This window comes from Amblyomma americanum, chromosome 5 (assembly GCF_052857255.1).
Source record: "Amblyomma americanum isolate KBUSLIRL-KWMA chromosome 5, ASM5285725v1, whole genome shotgun sequence".
In the NCBI taxonomy this organism is placed as follows: domain Eukaryota; kingdom Metazoa; phylum Arthropoda; class Arachnida; order Ixodida; family Ixodidae; genus Amblyomma; species Amblyomma americanum.
Window position 1 is genome coordinate 120,656,102 of NC_135501.1, and position 14,320 is coordinate 120,670,421.

The 14,320-nt window shown below is 44.5% G+C and overlaps 1 protein-coding gene across 1 annotated transcript; it reads right to left on the reverse strand.

The window, feature by feature from the left end:
• Positions 1-1,399: 1,399 nt before the first annotated feature.
• LOC144134154 (uncharacterized) lies at positions 1,400-9,890 on the reverse strand. The gene is made up of 5 exons (XM_077667122.1): positions 9,596-9,890; positions 8,742-8,835; positions 8,132-8,207; positions 5,943-6,072; positions 1,400-1,518 (listed from the first exon to the last, which is right to left on the reverse strand). The coding sequence occupies exons 1-5, from the start codon at positions 9,609-9,611 to the stop codon at positions 1,400-1,402; spliced, it is 435 nt and encodes a 144-aa protein (XP_077523248.1). The 5' UTR covers positions 9,612-9,890.
• Between the last annotated feature and the right edge of the window lie 4,430 nt (positions 9,891-14,320).

Genomic DNA, 14,320 nt, shown 5'->3' on the forward strand with positions numbered 1-14,320 from the left:
CAAATGACTAAAGCTTGAATGGAGAAATTATGTATGCATGCACATCACATAACCTTTGTTGAAATGACAGCATAAGCATCCCTTTCCAAAAAACGAATTCGTTCAATGAATAACATGACGGATCGTTCCATCACGAAGGATACGACAATAGTCATACGGAATCTCTGTTTCTGAAAGTGATAAGTTCGCGTGTTCGGCAAGGAAGCATTTTAGCGCCTCTCTTATATTTAATTTATGTTGATAATGTAAATATTGATAAATCTGCTGACTATAATATATACGCTGAGACCACAAGCGTCTTTGTTTTCTGGACTTTCGAACATCGATTAAAGCCGATAGAGAAAACAAGTCATTGGCATTAATAAACACTTGATCCACTGCGAATGATCTAAAAATTAACGTTGCAAAGAACAATGTAGTAATCTTCCACCCACGTCAGAAAGTGTTCCATCATTTATCGCTCGTGATCAATTCCAATGCTATTGGACTCGTTCCTCACTTTAAAACACTGGGAATATTTTTTTCCGAGAATATTTCGTGGCACGACCACGTTAGTTATCTTGTCGGGAAAATCACTCACGACTGGCTATTTACGTCGCTACTGTTATTCTTTTCTCATCTAAGTGTATGTATTGTTATAAAACTCACTATTCAGTCATAAATTATGACGCGCTTGTCTGGGCAACAATAACGCTTGAAAATATTCACAAACTGTTACGGTCTCAGAAACGTGCAATCCGCATAATTGGTAAAGTTTCTTGCTATTCAAGCACATCCAAGTTGTTTAAAAATTTCTCATTATCTCTAAACAGTCATTGTCCTCCTATAAAGTGCTACGGCAATATAAGTAAAAAATAATTCAGGATGGCAATTAATTAATCAAACTATCCGGACTTTCAACACACCATCCTGTGTACCCAGTCAAAACGCACTACAGGATTCTAAGACAGAAAATTTCTGTAGTATGTAGTCTTGTCGTATTTTGGGCATGTCTTGTGTAGTCTGTCTTGCCTTCTGTAGTCTGTCTTGTCTTTTGTAGTCCTGTCTTCTGTAGTCTGTCTTGTCTTTTATAGTCTGTCTTCTGTAGTTTGTCCTCTCTTTGGTAGTCTGTCGACTTCTGTAGTCTGTCTTGTCTTCTGTAGTCTGTCTTGTCTTCTGTAGTCTGAGTTGTCTTCTGTAGTTTGCCTGGTCTTCTGTAGTGTGTCTTGTGTAGTGCTCGTACAGTGTGTAACAGTCGTTACTGTCACCTGTCAATTAACACAGGATTTGTGTTCTGGAGTAGGCTATGCACAAAAATGCACACCTTGTTAATGGTCGCCTGTCAATTAACACAAGCTTTGTGCATTCCAGAGTAATTCGTGCACAAAACCACTAGAATTGAAATGAAAATGATCAATATTTATTTACTGTTTCGTGCTTTTTTTTTCGAGCTTACTGATGCATGCTGTCCAGCGTAGTCCTGGCCGCAGGTTCCTAGATACATCGCCCATGAGCCAAGAAAAATGGTTTTTGTCTTGGCTGAAAAAAAAACAAAAAATAGAGATCACCGCTGCTACCTGCGCAAAAAAATGTGAAAGCGTTGATGCTTCCTCGACACTGGTCGCCTTTCAAATTTGGCGCCATGGTTGTTTTCTCGTTGACTTGATTGGTTATCAATTAACTCTTATTTTACCCTCATTTCATCCCAGCATCGATTTCGAGTTTTCAAACTTCCCTCCACTGATCGTTCCTGCACACTCACTGAATACCCGCCCAGTCTAACCACGCGTTCATTGCCTTTCGCTTCTCAATAATTGCCTAATTGCCTCTAATTTATCATTCTTTTTCCTATCTCCTGGTTAAGTATAGGACACTTATCACTGGTCACGTGATTGCTCATTTCAAGTTTTCAAACTTGGCGCCAAGCTTTGGCTTTGTCCGTACTTCCAGTTTTTCAAACCTGGCACTACGCTGTAGCTCCACCTACTTTCAGCGTTTTCAAATTTCGCGGCACTTTTTCTCTGGCCCAGCCACTTTTAGGACATTTTTGGCTGTAAATAATTATCTGATTATGAAATTTTCTTTTCGAGCAGCATCCTCACATCATCCTCTGCCAATTACACAACCAATCGCATGACGCTATCTCTTCTGAGTTGCCCACAACTGCTGCGGACACGATCCCCGGCAACATAGCCTAGTAAACTTCTCACTTTATTCAAAATGTTGTAATACTGAACAAGGCCTATGACTGGCCGAGTTGGTACTGACTCACCTTAAAACCAGCCAGAACACACAAGAAGACATGAGCTCAAGAGGCGGGACTAACAAAAATTTAATTGAAGATTTTGATTATTTGATTTGTGAGGGTTTAACGTCCCAAAGCGACTCGGGCTATGAGGGGCGCCGTAGTGGAGGGCTCCAGAAATTTCGACCACCCGGGATTCATTAGCATGCACTGACAACGCACAGTACGCGGGCCTCTAAAATTTCGCCTCCATTGAAATTTGACTGGTGCGGCCAGGATCGAACCTGCTTCTTTTGGGACAGCAGCCGAGCGCCATAACCACCGAGCCACTGTGGCGGCATCATTGAAGGAAAGCCGCAAAAGGAGACCCGCGAAGAGATACAAGCGCACAATAACCCAAAGCAGTGAAAGGGCGAAGTGCAATCAAAGGTCACTGGCATACTAATGAATCATCTAAGAAAGCAAATTCCTTACGGCGAAGGTTTTCCGATGGCTTAGCCACACGTGTCCTTAGCCTTACCGATGTAGTAAGCCTCAACTATCTACCGACAGATTTATCCCTTCCATGAACCACTGATGTGTCGTGGAAATTAGGCGTGCAAAGAGACGTCATCCTCCGATTTGCATTCACAAGATTCAGCATACAGTGCCAGATTAGAATTTGCCTTCCGCCTATAGAGTGAAAGTGCTCAGTCAAGTGCAAATTCAAATATCTGCCTGTCTGCCCATATTAGTTGCAGCCATAAGGCAGTGGAACGCAATAAACTCCATTAGTTTTGCAAGTGGTGGACCTTTTTTGTGACACTGTCCATTGTGGACAAGTACCCAGTTTTATCAAGCCTTTTTAATGGCGGCGCAGAGGCCTCCTGTCTTGCACTTAGCTGTTAAGACAACAGCAGCATTACGCTTTCCCGCGACTTTCTTGAGACTGTGAAATACTGTGGAGGTAAGGTGTATCAACATCATCGGAGTATGTGCTCCTTACCCTCGAGCGAGTGAAAACATACTATGACAGGTTGTTGAGATGGGCAAGTGGGAACCCAGCTGCTTGGAAACCTGCTACAAGAATGCGTCCTCAGCAGTGATGGCATGACTTATCTAAAGCTGATGTCATGCACACGATTGCACACCCATCAAGTGTTTCCATCTTTACTGACCTTAACCAGCGACAAATACACCTCTTCACCATCCTTCCCCAACAACGAGTGGTCCGACTCGTAGCTAAAAAGAGCCTTCCCCGATCTTTAGCTGTAGCCCCGACAAACATATTCGTCCACAAAGCGCAAGCCTGCATTAAACTGCTAACGGTTCTGCTTAGACAATTCTGATGTAAAAGACAGGCCTTGACCGCATGCCTTAAAGACTCCTAAAACACCTTGTGCCAACTTATCTGAGCCTTCTATGTCCAGAAAAATTAGTCATGAACATAACGAAATGCTACTATGCCAAGGTCTTCCAAACAGGGCTCTAATGTCTTATTGACTTTAAACAAAAAAATGTTGCTGAGCAAAGGTACGACCTGCGTGTAAATACCGCCCTGCCAACTGACAAATGCGGATTTGCAGTAAAAGGACAACAGCCCCAAGAAGCCAGCAACCGAAATCACGCAATCATCTGTAAAAGCATGTTCATTCTCCACCCTGATGCAGTTTGCACATACCTCAGAGGTATATCATGTGACAATGAATAGTGCAGGCCCTCAATGTCAATGCTCACTGCAGAGCACCTACCCAGGTTGCTGTCCACAAGAAACTAGAACTCCACAGAACTCCACTTTTGTCAGTTGGCAAGGCGGTATTTACATCAGAAATCAGGCATATGCAGAGGGTCCCAGGTTGCACTGTTCCTCCGCGACATTCTTCTGTCCAGAGTCGATACCGCATCACAGCCCTGTTTGGAAGGCCTCGGCATAGTAGCATTTCGTTATGTTGATAGCTACCTAATTTTTTTGCACAAGGAGGGCTCAGATAAGTTGGCACAAGACGTTTTAGAAATATTTAGGCATGTGGTCAAAGCCTATCTTTTAGGTCTTAATTTCACTAAGCATAACCGTTTGTAGCTTCTTGACTTAGACCTGCACTTTGCGGACGACCACATATGTTGGCGCCAAAGCCCAAAATCAGGAAGCCTCTTAGCTACGAGTTGAACCACTCGAGGCTGGTGAAGGACAGGTTGGCAATCACATGCATCACGACTGCTTTATGAAAGTCACGCCACCACAGTGTTTAGAATGCATTCTCGGAGCAGGTTTCCAAGTCAATGGCACCTGGGTTCCCACTTGCCCATCTTGCACACCTGTCAGAGTGTGTTTTTACTCTCTCGAGGGAACGGAACACCGTTCACATGATGCTGACGTAGTTGAGCAGCACAAAAAGACGGGCTCTATACCTTACCTCCACGCCATTTCGTACCATCCCAAGAAAGTTGTACCAAAGTATGATGTTGCTGTTGTCTTGACCGCTAAAAGTAAGGTAGGAGCCCTTTGCTTCTTCGTTCAAACTAGGCTTGATACAACTACGGGTAATCGTCCGCTATGCACAGTGGCAGATAAAAAATGTTCACCACTTGGAAAAGTAAACCGGTTTTTTGCATTCCACTGCCTCGTAGCTGAAACTACTATGGGCAGACAAGCAGATATCTGAATGTGCGTGGACCTGGCTGAGAGCACTTTCACTGTATAGAGAGGAAGGCGAATTTTCACCTGACACTGCACATTCAATCCCATGAATGCAATCGGAGGACGACCTTTCTTTTTGCACGCCTGATTTCTGCGGCACATCAGTGGTTTAGGGAAGTGATAATTCTGTCCTGATATAGTTGAGGCTTACTACATCAGTAAGGCTAAAAACAAGTGCCTGGCTAAACCGTCGGTGAACCTTCACTGTAAGGACTTAGTTTTTTAGATGGTTTACTAGTATGTCAGTGCCTTTCGGTTATTTTTTGCCCTCTCACTGCTTTGGGGTCATGCGTGCTTGAATCTCATTGCAGGTCTTCTTTTGCCACTTTCCTTCAATAAAATTTCAGTTGTTAGACAAGCCTCATCTTGTGCTCATCTCTTCTCCTGTTTTGTGTCTTCCGGCTGGTTTTAAGATGTAATACTGAATGCCGAAAGAAAGCCATTTTAGAGTCAAGTGCACTTATAATGGCCACAGCTATAATGAATGTTCATTTATTACAAAAAATAGTGCTTACTTCATTAATTTATGCATGAAGTATATGACACTGCACCAAAATAAAAAAAGGACTAAGCCTCTAACCCTCATGGCCAAACTGCAGTTACAGCAAACAAAAGGACACCATAAACCTGCCCCACATGCAAAAGCTTGCAATACACGCCAATGCAGAAATAAGATCAGATTACTTCCCAAACTGCATGACACTGCCACGGAAAGTAAAGATTGTGACAGGCAATAAAGGAGCAACAAAAAAGCAAACTGTAGATAGCAGCCAATCTCATGCAGACAAGCTACAAGGTCAGGACAACATAGACGTGGAAGAAATTTGAAAAAAAAAGGCACAACAAGCACATAATAATTTTTAAGGTTTTCACAGCCCTCTAAATGGCAAATACTTTCCTGGAAAAACATAACAGAAGCGGCAATTTTTTTCGGCAATCAATTTTTAATGTACTTCATTATTCTTGAAGCATGGGCGGGCATAGAGTAGTCAGATTAGTGCATGCGTTCCTAAGCAATGCCATGCCAAAAACTGTACTTACAGAAAAAGCTTGCCTTACTGAGTGAATACCACTGGCCATCCACTAATTTCCCAGCCTGCTCCAGGTCCCTGGCAAAAATCACACGCAACTTGGTGGCTTGCACAACTTCCATGCAACTCTTGGTCTTTAGCTGGAAAAAAATTGAGGGATCAGTGAGATATAAAATTTTACATGCATTGCTTTGTTTCAATGACCGAATAAGAAAGAAACAGCGGTTTCTGTGAGCGCAACTATTTTTTCACACTAGCTTTCTACAGTAAACCATGTTTATCGCGACCTAATTCACACTGACTTCCTGCACGGCCCCAGCACTATGGTGTATAGCTCTATGGTTTCAAATGCTTGTTAGCTCTGAGCCCTTGGGCTTGCACTCGTTAATGCAGAAAACCTCGGAAAGGGCAACCAGAGCTTAGAGCTTTAAGCCATAGGTATTCAGAAGCTCAGTGATCTGTGGGAGAACTTTTGTCTGGGTGACACAGCAGCAAATGCTTCTCCAGCTGCTTTCACTCCATTGCAAAAAACTCGCACAGCAGAGACCTGTCCTCCATTTTGCATTGCAGAAACAATCACTGAAATTCAAAGCACGCGTACTAAATGCACACCTACCTTCCAACACAGCTTCATAATAATGGGTATAATTATTGGAATGAAATACCAGTCAGTACATGTAGTTTTCAGTTTATTCAAAAATTATAAGCAACCGACAAACAATAAACATTAAAAGAGAAATAAAATAACCAGAATTGTTTAAAAAATCTGTCAGAAGAATTATGTGACATCCACTACACTCCAGCAGTTCTTTGCCGTTGTGCACCTTCAAACCACACTTTCTTACAGGCACATTTGCACAAAAATTGGGTTGAACCTGATCTTTAAGAATCTTTTTTGGTGCAACAGTAGGAAGAAACCAGGTTTTACCCAAAAACGAAGCACCCTACACATTGCATCACAAGCCCAGATGGTGCACTTGAGTCGCCTCTTATGCTTATGCAAGCAACAGGAACAGAGATATCTTGACTAAATCAAAAAAAGAGGAAGTGCAGTGCATGTGTAATGCAGTGAAGATATAAGCAATACCACACTAAAACACTGGGTGGATTCCAAGAGTAGGTGAATGCATGAATGGGTGGCAATCAGGTGGCTAAATGAGATTAGGAAATTTGAGGAAAAAGGGTGGTAGCATGTGGCACAGGAGACAGTTACCTAAAATGAACTAGAGAACCATTGTTCTGCACCAATTTTAACAGCACATTCACACGACAGACAAAATCACTAACTCCAGGAACAGGCTGAGCATCATGCAACTCAATGTCAATCACCATTGCAAATGGCACCAGCACCACAGACTGCACATGAGGAAAAGTAGACATATTTTTGCTCTCAACTTTGAGCAGAAGTCAGCTGCGCTTTTAGGAGCAAAACTCTAAAGTACGGCAACATTGGCACTTTGTTTTACTGACATGAGGGTGCTTGTGAGCGTGCAAGTCCCATGTTTGTTTTGCACCAAATGTGTTAATTGCGAGGTATGTTTAACTAAAGAGGGGAATCTAACATGGGCATCAGCTCTTCATTACTTCCCTTCTATATCCCTCCCTTATATCACGGTTCAAGTGTCCACCAAAATGTGAGACAGTTACTGTTACATTTCCTTGAATTTTCCTTCAACTAATTATAATTTTTCAAGTATACAGCTTTAAGAAGGAAGAGGTACAAACTGTGCAGTATAACCATATGCTATGGCAATAAACCAGCAATAAATCTGTGCTGACAGCAGCTTTCCCAGTGCATTGCAAGGATGCTATACCATACAAGGATTGGTGTCATCGTGCAATGTTACATTACTGACTGACAATTTGGTCTCTGTGTCAGAAATACTGGTAAACCATCATTGTAGAGCACAATGTTTTTAAAGGGATAAATGAACATATAGGTCCTTTTCGAGGACACATATGCATACCAGGCAACAAGTGTGCAATGTCAAAGCACGTTTATGTTAACAGCAGCTGCATCAAGAGCTACATCAGCGACTATATTTTGTACAAGTCTACAGTTCCGGTAATTATAAGCTGAGGTACTGCTGTGAAGTGCATGTAGAGTTTCATGCATTTCTAAACCTAGCTGCGAGCCTATATTGAAAATATTTTTCTAAATAGGCAGCAAGATATGCATCACTGAAAAAGAATAACTACCATGAACGGATCAGGAGGGATGACACAGCCGAAGGCAGGAAGCACGCATGGCCCAATAGATTCTGGCCGCTGGCAACTGCAAATAAATACATCCAGAGCAACAGCTGTAAGTGGCTGTAGCCATGTCATGAATGACAAGAGAGGAAATCGTCTACTGCTTTAAAAACTAAACTTAGACGTAATATAAGTAAATAAAAAACCAATGAGCTAGCCCATGACAAAACAAATGAACAGATTTTATGTAATGCACCGATATACATTCTTTGAGAAGAGTCACAATGACTGTTATGACCACACTGAAAGATGAGCTGGCTGAAATACCGCACACCAATTTGAATATAGGATGTGCAGGTTTTCATTAATTCCTATCATGGTGCCTTGCCCAATGTCTAGGTATTTAATTGAAAGTTGCAACCAGTCTGCCTTGGTTAAATGAGTAGAGAGAATGGAAAAAAGCATGCCTTCACTAGCAAGAACATTGATATCTCACAGCACAGCTTGGCATCATAGAAAAATTGCTAGCGCATTTAACAAATCTGCATACAATTAAAAGCTGCACAAATTTGTCGACTGGCAATGCAAGTAAAGGCAAGAGAAACAAAAAAAATACCAAAGAACACTCGTGAGTGCGGCGAAGGGAGGTCTGTGGCTAGGATCCCGTGCCTGGGAAGAGTTCCGAGCTCGGAGAATCGCCGGCACCACAGCTGATGGCACGCAACCAAGAATAAATAACAAAGCAAAAATAAGTAACAAAAAACCATCGACAATGGCGAACGACTTGAATGCGGGCCACAAAAGCGAGGGATATAGCAAAAAGGTAGAAATCCTAAATAATTGTGCAGTTGCATATCCGACAGCTCGCAGTGCTCAGAAGGAGAGGAAGCATCAACGTTTACAGCTCAGGAGACGCAAGATTGATCTAACTTTGACATAACACTGCCTCAAATCCTGTTCCACTGGGGAAGCACAGACAAGTTTACAAATGACAAGGCGATGAATATGAACTAGCATTTCGCATGCGATCACTGTCGCGAAATTTATTATGACGCATATTAAGGCACAAGCACTAATCCGATGAGTACTAACCCCGAGCAAAATAGTGCGGTGTCTGATCGCAACTGGCCTAGCGCGAGCGCTCCGCCGCGCGGCACTTCTCGCTCATCGTCTTCTACGCAGTGCAAATCCATGCTTTTGCACCGAGTGTCGAAGCGCTAGCAAGCGAAAGCGTAACTCTGTTGTGATATCTGGTGCCATTTTTATTTACCACGGCACGCGAGTAATAAATGCACATAAAGACAATGAGAACAACACTTGTCATGCAGGATATAGGCCCTGCTTTTTTGCGCCGCATTATAGCTGCGGCAACCGCAGGCGGACTGCCTCCACTCACATCCCTATATAGCCGCTTACAAATAGCGCGTGTGAATACAGATCATTAGCAAAGAAACGCAGAGCGGGACTCACCGGCCATGCGATTCATCCAGGCTTAGTAAAACGGCGCAGGAGTCTTCGTTCCCCTCACAGATGAAAAGACGTCGCAGCACTCTTCATGACTTACCCTTTGAAACTCGATAATGCTGACAGGCCGAAATCCTGGTCGTTGGCTTCCAAAACACACTCCTGCTCACCTTCCTATTGAATGAGTTCTTCACACGTGTCCGCCGTACAAGTACTCAAGCAATGCCTCAAAGGGGCAAATAATACAAAACACGAAGTGTCGGTTGCGCTGCAATGGCGCCGACGGCTGCGCTTTCGTGTCGGTGAAAAATTACAACCGAGAAAAAAATTTGTTTTTTAAACCATGAATACTTGTACTATCTTCACAACAAAGACACTGCATTTATTTTAAATTTTTTTTAGACTATTTAAGAATACTAAAGCGCTTTCAGTTACTTTTTCTGGCATGTCGTTTGTAGAAGCTGCGATCCTGTGATCCCCTGAAGTGACCCGTATGGCCTAGCAGACGACGGAGCAGACGACGGAGCAGACGACGGTGTTCACAGAATACAATTTCGTTTCATGCCAGATAAAATCACTAAGTTACGACAAAAACAGCGAAGAAAAGCGCCGTATCTCAAGCTGCCAAATATCGTGGATAAGTTGAACGCAATTGGCACGATGGAGAGTAGCTGCGATGCATTAATTTGCGCGACACTGGCACGCTCACCGGAGATCATGACACTTAACAGCTTAATCGGTGACCAGCAGAAGCGGAGTGCTTTGATATCAACTGCGTTACGAAACTACGTCGATACTTGCGTCTCACTTTAGCTAATATGCAACAGTGGCTAGCACTCGCAGCATCCTGATCGCGTGTAGTTTAACAAGCAAGAGCCCACTAGCGCATCGAAGCAGGCGTGTTTTCGAGCTCGTATCGTTACGAAAAATACTAGTTGTTTCGGCACGTACTGGAATTGAAGTTCTCAGCCTGTGCGTCACGGACGGTGACGATGGCGTCGCGGACGATCTTAACTAAGACTCGCCGCAAAGCAGACGATAACCCAAGGATATGTGCGTTAAAGGTTGTTCACCAGTAGTGCAAGCGTGGGCATAAAGTGTCGCTCAGTCGCAGCGCCAGTCGCTCGCTTCTCGATTTTCCAGCCTTCCGAGTGAAGGTCGCAAGCTGTTGAGCCAATCAGTGAGCCAGCGGGAGTGAGCGAGGCGAGCTTTCGGGAACGACGCCGCCCGCGGGCGCGCCGGGCAATGAACTACGCGCTACGCCCTGGCTGCCCTAGTCGTCGCTAAGCCTAGCCGGTTTCGCATCGATGCAGCGGCTGAGTGAAACTGGCTAGCGCTGAGGTGCTGCTCTCGTCCTTGTTTTACTGTGAACCTCGTCTCATAGTAAAACAAAGATATGCTCGGTTTCCGCGACACCTTCAGGAGCGGAGCCAGCTGAGGCCAGGGGAGGCGCGATTGAGCAGCAGCAACTAAAGGCGCCGTGGGGAGACATTTGTTTGTATTCCTGTTATCGCTTCTACCAACGACTCGATATTGGCCAACGATACTCCCTCCGACGGCTTAGTATGGACTTGAACAAACATTACTGTCGCATTTTTCTGACGCTGGCGGCCGGTATTCAGGCTGGCATGCCGCGCCCGTACGTTATCATGTCGCTCAACTGTATGGCCGTGGTGCACATCAAAACCCCCAGACATCCTCCTTTTCGCTCAGATTGTCATAGCACACAGTCACACTGGGACCAGAGCAGTTTAGAGGACCGAGCGCGGGTGCACAGGAGCTGGACTGTGTCAAAGCAGGCGAAACTCTTTAAAGCGCGCGGTTGATGTCAGTCCCAAGACTTTATTCTCATTTTGACCGAGAATCAAATCGGTTCAAACTCGCCGGCCGCCGCATTTCACCTTCGGCTGCATACGCTGCTGTCTATATTTAGCGACATTTTCGTGTCACCGTCATGAAATTTTCAGTGAAGGCAATGAACGACATCATAAAGTATTTTTTTTGCTATTTTATGATAAGCACCACGTCACTGCCGCTAAAAAAAATCTCCGCCAACACTGCATCAGCGTTGGACTTTAGAGCGTTAGCTACGAGAGATTCAAGTGTTTAGATCGGGGTGCTCAGCAAACGTGGAGAAGACAAAATACAAACATCTGAAGGCATTTTGTTTCGGAAACATTCGTTCTAAGATACAAGCAGCGTCATGTACTTCAAAGATTTTGCACTACTATTGCGATTTACAGCCACCTTCGCTATATCCGGTATGTTTCCTCCTTATATATCAGTTAACGAATTTTATAAACGTGTGCATTACAACAAGATGAATTGTTTGACTGCATCCGGAACTCTCTGCGACAAACGATTAGGCCTTATGGCTGTCTGGAAGTCCCTGGAATGCACGGTTTGGGGCGAAAAGGTCGTCGGTGCGAATCCCACACATATTTTGGGCTTCATCTAAATATTTATTTTATCCTCAGGAACATGACAAGTCAAATGACACCACTTCGATCGTTATGCGTCAAACGGGCGGCCCCCAAATTTGATGCAAATGGGGGTCCCCGGGGTTCCACTTCGATAGCCGCTATACTGGCATATGTAAAACGGATCGAAGGTATCTGTGACAACTGAGGCTCTACGCGCCCGCTGTTGCTATGTGATATAGTGTGGTAACTGTCTTGGCTAATTTGACCTTCCCTGCAGACAGACGTGTCCTTGACAAACGTAAGTAGTAAGAGCTGACGCTCTTAAAGCTGAAACGCGCGGAAAAATGATATCGGGTTTGCTTTGAACATTTATACAGAGAACTGCGTGCATGTACACACATGCTGCCTTTGTGTAGTCGGATGGTTATGGCGAGTAATTTTCCCTGATTGACGATTAACGACATTCTTTTCCGTGACGCATAGAAGTGTCCTTGGTTTTTTCTGCGCATATAGTAGTAGCGGTACATTATGTTACATGTCTTGAACAGGTCACAGAAGCCAAGAGGACACTGACTTTCAGTAGCGCCATTCGACTTGCGCACACCGATTGGTGTGCAGGCGCTGTCGTGGCTGCAGCTACATGCCGCCACCGCAAGAGCGTGCGGATACGCAGGCACCGCTGGCTTCGCCGCTTGTGCATACAGCTTTTTGGGCTTTCAAAGGCGCATTATACTCTAGAGCATGCACTACTTTCGTCACATTGTCATGTGGGAACAGAAGGAAATTAGGCGAGTGCTCGAGCAGTGCCTCTCCTCTAAGCCAATTCTCGTTCGGTGAGAGAGCCAGGTCGCGGGAAGCGAGTTGAAAACTCGATTTGCCAATGTGAATGAGCACTTCATTTCGCTCGGTGCCCGTCACCAACAGACCAGAGCACCTCGCATCCTCTTCGCGACTCGCCACAGTGAACGCGCTTTGAAGCATCTTTGGTCAATTTGATCCTATCGCTGTCACACGACCGCACGACAGTATTTCTAGAATTCTGCAGTAAAATAATTACCCTCACCAGGAATCTGTCGTATGACGCATCCCACGATAGGTATGTATCGCGCGGCACAATCCACGACAGGTATCTGTCGCGTGACTCATCCCACGACAGGTATCTGTCGCGCGGCATATCCCACGACAAGCTGTTGTGTCGCGCGACAGGCCGCACTACAGGTACTTTTGTCGCGTGAAAAGAGGCGCGCTAGAAGTCTGTCGCGCGACTGAACCCACGACAGGCAACTTTGCTGAAGCACGCAATCTCTGTCGCGCGGCATGACTCCCACTGTCGCGCGACAGTACTTGCGACAGAAACCTGTCGCGCGACAAATGCTGCGACAGGGAACTTCTTCGCACGACAAAATGCAGGAAAGATGTCTGTCGTGCGGCAGAACCTACTACAAACAACTTTGTCGCGCGAAAGAACCCACGACACGAAGCTTGTCGCACGACACAAGGCACGACAAGACAGCTTGTCTTGCGACACAAAATTGTGTCGCGCGACAGATGCGCGACAAAAAAATCTGTCGTGCGTTTTGATCGGGTACTGTACACGCAATCCAGAAAAACGAAAGTTGATGTATGCCGCACAAAGTACGGAAAACAGATGCTCAAATTTCGGTTGCCGTTCACCCTGCACAAACTGTCCGGAGAAGATAACACTCATGTTCAGAAAAATCATTAAGGGATGTACGCCTTAGGTTTCTGTAACCTAAGAACTACACAGTACAATATACTTGGCTTTCACTCTGCTTCCTTGTGTAATTACAGTTCTCTTTCCGCACATACATGCCATGGTCACGTTGCACTGCCGTTATCAGTCAGGAAAATACCTTTGCTAGGTCCCGAATGGCTGAGATGGGCAAGGAGATACCGTTTGTGGACAAAAATGATTGCATTCAGGCAAGTACTGCCTCGCGCTATTGTCTAATGCCAAGTGATTACATTTTGTACATTTCTCTGGTGTCTCTGAAATAAGCAGAACTAGCAGAACGCAAAATTATTTGCGAAATACGAGAGTTTTTTTTTTCTTTCAGCGTTTCTTTTGATGTCAAGCTTATACTGTACATCTCATTATTCATGCTTGACTATCTCAAACTGTTTGCCTTTGATATTTTCATTAAGTTTTTGTCCTCCGCTAGCGTTTTTGTTTGTGAGCAGCTACGTTCTGCAAGTCTATTCCCTGTTTTTGTAACATCCCGCGTTTTCCACAGTTTTTTTCTTTTACGGGGCACGTGCTTCATCAAGCCTTTCTAAGGCTTTTTGT